This window comes from Trachymyrmex cornetzi, unplaced genomic scaffold (assembly GCF_001594075.2).
Source record: "Trachymyrmex cornetzi isolate Tcor2-1 unplaced genomic scaffold, Tcor1.1 scaffold1187, whole genome shotgun sequence".
Taxonomy (NCBI): domain Eukaryota; kingdom Metazoa; phylum Arthropoda; class Insecta; order Hymenoptera; family Formicidae; genus Trachymyrmex; species Trachymyrmex cornetzi.
The window spans coordinates 131708-139131 of record NW_017295748.1 but is presented as its reverse complement, the minus strand read 5'-3'; the positions used below and the strand labels follow the sequence as shown (position 1 = coordinate 139131).

The following is a 7424-nucleotide window of genomic DNA, read 5'->3' as shown; positions in this document are numbered from 1 at the left end:
AAAACAAAACTAAAGCTAGGTTGTTTCACTTTCGGTAAACCATTGCTGGGATTTAAGTACTTGCACTTTCGGCCGATTGGCATTTAGGCTGCGCGCAGGTTGGTGAAATAAGAGGCAGAAACCAAGCTGAAAATCGGCCGAAATGTGCAAGTAAATTCCAGCACTGCTGTAAAGCTTCAGCTCATTATTTTACTCTCTTACATCCTTATGTTCTTACTATTTTACTTTTTTGTTTATCCAGTAGGTAAATTACTGCATAGTTTATTCGAAGATGGAACAACCGGCCCTATAACGATTTAACTAATATAAGCTGTCTTAACAAAATTGATAAAATCAATTATCGATGTGTCATTGTCATCATAATAACGATATCGTAAAAGATTTAGATTGCTACAGTAGGAGTAACTTTGTGTATTATATAAAAATTCTGCTGTGATGGTGTTGTGATGCAAATTATTTGTAACGAAATTTCATTAACGTAAACAGAGAAGAGAATTAGAATTGGAAGAAATTATCCGAACCTTTTTTTATAACTTTTACAAAAATAACAAAAATAACAAAAAGGTTGATATTATCACGCGTAACTTACATTTCAATTTCTATATGTAACTCATATACAAATTATCATGTGATTATAAATATAAAAAAAAGTAATTTGATTAATTCCCGTAACTCATGATAAATTTCATGATTAAAACGCGAATTAATTTTAATACAAGAATACTGAATGGTTTCCGAGGTATTTTCCTGTGGCATCGCGTTATAAAGTTAACTCTGCTAGTGCAATCTAAGTCCAACTTAACGCATTTATAACAAAGTTACGAATGTCTCAAGTAATAAACGCGATTAAGTCACTCGATTCGTGCACGGTAAAATCTAGAAAAATACAGTTTATCTTTCTTCCTTCTTTGAAAGTATACGTTACAATAGTTCAATCTGAACCTTCTGAAGTTATCGGAACCGCCTAAGTCTCCGTCGAACGCGCGAATGCACTTGACGATATTTGTACCGTGTATATACTATCATATATTGATATTTAGCTAAAATCTTGTACAAGAGCTTTCGTATGAAAGATGAAGATGGATTGAATTTCTAGCTGTCCCTGTGCTAGTTTCTCGTGAAATATCTCACACACGCACGCACGCACGCACGCGCATACACACACGCACACAGGTACGCACACACGCACGCACGCACGCACGCACGCACGCACGCACGCACGCACGCACACACGCGTCGAATGATTTGTATAGATTATAATACACGATAAGTATTTTTCGCTGATTAAACCCGAACGATCATGAATATCGGCCAGGTCAGATCAGATCAGGTCATTTAACTATTTTGCAGTCGATTCCTCTTGTGCCACCCGGCTGCTAGTCGCGTTAAAAAATATTTGCGTGATGGCGCTGATTTTATTCCCGCTTTCCTTGCTTCAAATTATTCGGATATTCGCCTTCAAGCATGTCACCTTCGTCTGAAATTTAGATACGAGAATAATTTTGCAGTTGCGACATCAATTGCGCGGTCGGATCGATTCAATCGTTCTCAAGTTACCTTCCCCCTCGTCCTCGCCCGCAAGATGAATATCATTCTTTTGCTGCGACTCCTTATCGTAATCGGCACCATCATACTGATCGTCACCACCGTTGGCTTGCCCATCATCCAATCTAGAAGCAAAGAATATAGTACAATAAATTTATTGAAACTCTAAATATCTCTTAGAAAAATTTAAATAAATTTAAAAAGTATTTGTTCAAAGTTATACATATATAATCTAAATACTTTATACATATTGATATTATAGGAACACGATGCTTATTTATATATAGTGAGCGTAAAAAATATTCGTTCTATAGAGAAAATATCTTTATAAAAAAAACCTTATTTTCAGAAAGTAAAAATTAATTAGCAATTTATTAACAAAGAATAATGTAGATTGTATATTTCTCGAAATTATTTTACCTAAAATATATGTGATAAGTAAAACATATTATTTTAATAATAAGCAAAAATAAAAAATTTTGTATTATTTAGACATATGAGTAGTATTTATACGTGCAAAAAATTCTATTCTCTTCTAAGATCATAACGGTTATTTTTGCAAAGCTTTCTGTCTATGTCAAGATAGAAGTTACTCATTATTACTAAATTGCTAATTAATGTTTATTTCTACTAATATTTATTTCTAAAAAACTACTTTATGAAAACCTCTCCTGAATATTTTTTATATTCACTGTATTATATTTAATCGATAAAAATACTGGGACTCACCCAGGAACTCGATTGAGTTCGTCGCCGACCTCTTGTACCCCAGGTCCCACCCTCAACCAAGAGTCTTTTGCTCTCCTCTCGAGCTGTTCGCCAACGTGTCGCGCGGGAGGATTTACAATGAACGGTGGGTCCAGGTTGCCAGGTTCAACTATCGGCTCCTTTTCTTCCTTGTCATCCACCGCATTCGGAGCGAGTTTCGGCGGTGGTTGTAAATTGTTGTGAATCACTGCCGCCGCGTCATCTCGAATCTCCTCCTTCTTTTTATCCATGTCATCAACGACCTTCTGCTCGATGATTTCCGGTATTGGCAATACGCCGACCGGCACCTTGACCTTCGATGGTAGTCTGGCCGGTAGCGGCGCGGGTTTGTCGATAAGAGACGGTGATACCAGATTGGCGTTATTCGCTACAGTGGTGTTCTCCGCTTTGCGTGAACTCACCATGCTCTGAAAAAAGTTTCACACAATTATATACAATATAATATAGTTGTTTGGCGATGACAGATAGGAACTACTTGTTGTTGTGACGTCTTACTTATTCAATTCTTGTAATTACATAATGTTATAATAGAACCGGTTATAATAATAATTGTTATTTCTCGAAATACGCTGAGGAATTGCGTATATTTTCTATTTTCCGTTTCGTTAGTTCGGCGTAAATCATCTTGATGACATTATGTATCGATAAATCATTGATAAATAATACGTAAATCTTCTATAGCATAATTGCATAAAAAGTGTTTTCGCATCAAATTGTCTAATAATTATAAACTACAGAGAAAGCTGTAAATAGCAGTGCTTAATGCAGTGATTCTACATCAAAATAATTCCACTTAAAAGTTATATTAATTAGCAATCCAAAGAGAAGAGCTATACTACATAAATAAAAACAAGCTTTTCTTAGTTTGATAAATTCTAAAGCAATTATTTAGCGCAGCTAAAGGCAATAGCCTTGAACATAAATTAATTAGCGACGGCGATACAGCGTAAAAGCGCGATGCAGAAGCTAATAGTAGCTAGGTTATTACGAGGTTGCCAATAAAAATGCAAGCGGATAAACGTAATAACAATTTATTAATGCATCGTGGAACACAGATTTACAGGCACATTTAGTATGGCTTGAGCCATTTTACGCATATACATGAAGTCTTATATCCAATAAATAGAAGTGAACTCGATAAAGAAGATGAAAGATCGGTCAAAAAGATTGTATATACACGAACAAAATTTATATGTTTTAAACATCTAACATTTATCCAATAATATTTGGATTATATAACGATAAAAATATCTACACAATAATGTAAATAGTACAATAATTAAAAAGATGTCTAAAGATATCTGGAAGATAATAAGATTTTTTTACTTTAGAGAATACCTTTTAGAGATTCTTTAAGAAAGTATTTATTAAAAATATTAATTAGAGAGAGTCATTAATAATATTTACTGTTAAGACAATTTTACGAGGATTTTCATAAATCAGAATTTAATCAGTTCATGTATAATGTTAACAACTTCCATATTAATATTAATGAATAATACACAAAGCGTCAGCAAATATATATTTTACTTGAATAGTAAATATTAGGAATAGTCTGCAATAAATAATATATAAACGCTATTAATAATAGATAATATTATATTAAATAATATAAATATGCCATTTGCAACTAAACAATTTTTTAAAACCGCTACAAAATTACAGATTGCATCCATTAACAGCCAAATGTATTTTCCAAAAATCATAAAGTAGTAATCAAGCAAATATCCAGCATATTCGTTTTCGTTTGTTTATTATTTATAGTTAGAATTATTGCTCTTGTACTATATTTATTGAGATATGCAGTTTACAAGAAGAATTATTCTAATCATAAATAATACATTTAGAGAAAAAGAATAATGAAATGACTCAAACGATAAATAATTTTGTTTCATTACATGCATATAAGACTGTGACATTGGCTACATATATTTATTTATCAAGCGTAGTGTAATCAAATCTGTGTTATCAAATATGCGTGTGATACAAGGCAATACTAGAAAGGGAGAAAGAGAGATTACAATAAAAATATATTTCGAGAAAGTCTGAATGAAAAAGTAGAAGAACGCTTTAATATTCTCTTTAATCCTATATTAATGATAGCACTATTTACCCCAAAAGTATACAGAATTGTTAGAAGGAAGCAACTAGTCCTAAAATATATTTCATATTTACTGTATGTGAGAAATCCTTTTATTTGACTTAGAGAATAAAATGATCGTAACTCTGATTAAATAATTGATTAGATCTTTCCTATCGTCCATAAGTAATTCAGTAAAAATCTTTTTTAATAAATAATTAACAAATTATCATTAATTAATATTAATAATTAGATGTATAATTACGGTTTATTTTATAAATTAAATAATAATTCTCATTAACAATTTATAATTTAATAATAGAGATAATTTCTATATATAATTATTGCATAATAAAATATTAACCTTATACGCAATTTACGGGTTAAGATTCGAAGAATCTGACTCAAATTGTTCCTGACTTGAAGCTGAAGATAATCCGGTTGTAAATGCATAATAAAGAGTTAAATCTAACGAGTTCCGTTATCATTATTGGGCACATCACGATTGAGTATCCCATCTACTCTCTCCTGCAGAGCCTGCAGTTCGTCATCCTCCGCTTTGACATCATTTGATCGACCAAACGCGACTGTAGACGCTCGCTCGACGGCAAGTTGTGCCAACGGTTGCTCGGCTTGCGAACCAGGCACTACCGAAACATTATCGTTCCTCGTACCGTCGTCGTTTCGATTCAGCGGCGGCAACATTACCTGTTTTCTTTGTTCTTCATCGAAGCCAGTCTTCTCTTCGTCTACAACATTCGGGCGCTCGACAACGTCTTTCTGTTGCTTTTGCTCTAAGTCGTTAGCAGAGGGTCCGCGCTGTTCCCCGATCTCTTTCATTTCGCTGGGACCAGCTGGGACGATGTTGCCATTCTGCTGAACGAACCTGATATTGTTGGCTGGCTCATTGACGTCGTCATTTCGATTCATCTTTTCCACCGACGAAGTCGTTCTTCCGACTGCACGACGATCATGAGACACATATGGTGGCCGTGGCGCACTTACCTGTTGCTGTTGCGGCGCCGGGATCGGTTGTGAGTCTTCTTTAGGCAGCGCCGATTGCGACACTGACGCTCGAGGAGTCATCAACACTGAACTAGGTGTACTTCTAGCATAGAAATTCTGGAATGCATAAGATCACAACTTTTACGCGTTTTTATATAATTGTCTTGATTCTTTTCATGCAATCTTGAATACTTAAAAGAAAAGATCAAAACTTGCTCAGTAAACAAACGTATGTTTAATTTTCTATAAGATGCAACTATTAATTATGCTACGTATAGAATAAATATATTTATAAACACCTAATTTTTAAGTTGCATTGTATCTGTTTATATATATTATAATTAAATTTAATATTAAATCATGTTACTTTTAGAAAACGAGTGATGTACCTTGGCGCTCTCCAATTCGCGTCTAAGCTGGAAGATCTCCTTTCTGAGATGATCAACGGTACTACCGGTATTGTCTCTATTGTTTATCAGTTCGTTGTACTTTTCTTGCAGCCGGGTCTTCTCGTCAATTATTTCCAGGTACTTGGTCTTCAAGTGCTCCAGAGCTTTGGACTTGTCTTCCTGAGCCTGCCGGATGCGAGCGCGCAAGTCCTGCAGCGTTGATTCCAGTCTGCTAGTCTCATCAAGCGTCTGCTTCTCACGCTTCTTACATTCCTCCTGCAGGTCCTGATGCTCGGTCTGCAGGAGCTTATAGGTCTGCTGAAGCGAATTAAACCTCTGCATCGCCTCTATGCTGTCCTTGTCACGCAGAGACTTCTCTCGCGACGCGCGTTGCTGCAACTCTTGTTTCACCGCGGCATTCGAGCTCTTCTCTTCGGCTAGGGACTTCTCCAGCCGTACTTTGTACTCAAATATTACTGAAAAGATCGTATATTATCACGTTACTGAAAAGTCCAGTTGAGAGAGAGTTGTTAAATTGGAGGGATTTAATTGTCTATAAACCGCAATTGATAAATTTATAAAAATCGAGTACAAATTCGTGAAGTACGCTAAAAAATGCTACAATCCTATAATAAAACCTACATATTAAGGTCTTACTTCCCGCAATATTTTACTCTCTAGAATATGAATCACTTATGGCTATTTCTACTAATGTAGATTAATTTTAATCTTGGTTAATTTTAATCTTTAATTTACTCTTTACCTTTTTCTAATGCTTAAAACTCGAAAAAGATAAAAAGTAAGCTAAACCAAGATTAAAATATATCTACATTGGCAGGAATGGACATTAGAGCCTTGAGCGATATTGGCACGTGACAGAGTCTCAATCTATCATATGCCAATATCCTCACAGTTTAAATGAAATATTAAATCGACAATCGACAATTGGTTTCAGCTTCTAACAGCTTCTGATTTTAGTTATTTATGTTTCGTTTTATTAAACTTACCTTGTAGTTGAGCAGCGAGAGATTCTTGCTGATGAAGACATTGTACTTGCATTTCTTGAAGCCTGGTCATCTCTGAGATGGTGTTGCGGTACACGATCATCGTCAAGATAACCGCCACTGCGCAGCCCCCGTACAAAGCCAGGCGGCCACCTCGGCCTCTGCCAAGCCGCGAACCGCTCATCACTGTCGACAAAAAAAAGTACATTTATAATAATATTATCTGTTATAAAAACAATCGAGGTTGCTACATCGATGAGTGGAATCCTATCCTACGTTCAATCACAGACTCGTGCATCTGTGTATCTCAGCGTCATGTAAATATAATGTAACGCTACTAACTTATATTATCGTCGCTTACCAATTGAAAGATACCAAATATAGTGTACAATTGTTCTAAAACACATAACCAAATTTTGCCGAATGTATCGTTCTATAATTACACGAAATTGCATTGATTATAGAAACGTGCGGTAATATAAATTGAATTGCTAGCGAGTGGCTTCTAATTTCTAGCACAACTTCAGTATGTCACCGAAACGATTAGCCAACGAACTAATGAAAATTTGTCAACACTCGACAAACACAAAAATAAAGGACATCATTAAGGCGATGCTAAAGCCCCCCTGTTTT

General features: G+C 35.0%; 1 protein-coding gene across 4 annotated transcripts in view; it reads right to left on the bottom strand.

The window, feature by feature from the left end:
- Positions 1–556: 556 nt before the first annotated feature.
- LOC108766545 (Golgi integral membrane protein 4) overlaps positions 557–7424 on the bottom strand; it is a 24718-nt gene continuing 17850 nt past the window's right edge. For 2 of the 4 annotated variants that reach the window (XM_018515903.1, XM_018515893.1), the window contains exons 2-7: positions 6795–6977; positions 5788–6263; positions 5102–5515; positions 2275–2720; positions 1558–1670; positions 559–1477 (exon numbers count right to left, since the gene is read on the bottom strand). In XM_018515903.1, coding sequence (XP_018371405.1) covers positions 1416–1477; positions 1558–1670; positions 2275–2720; positions 5102–5515; positions 5788–6263; positions 6795–6975 — 1692 coding nt within the window. In that variant the 5' untranslated portion in view covers positions 6976–6977 and the 3' untranslated portion in view covers positions 559–1415. Of the gene's footprint in view, positions 1478–1557; positions 1671–2274; positions 2721–5101; positions 5516–5787; positions 6264–6794; positions 6978–7424 lie in introns of all 4 variants that reach the window. The other 2 variants (XM_018515912.1, XM_018515920.1) reach the window with 2 other exon arrangements.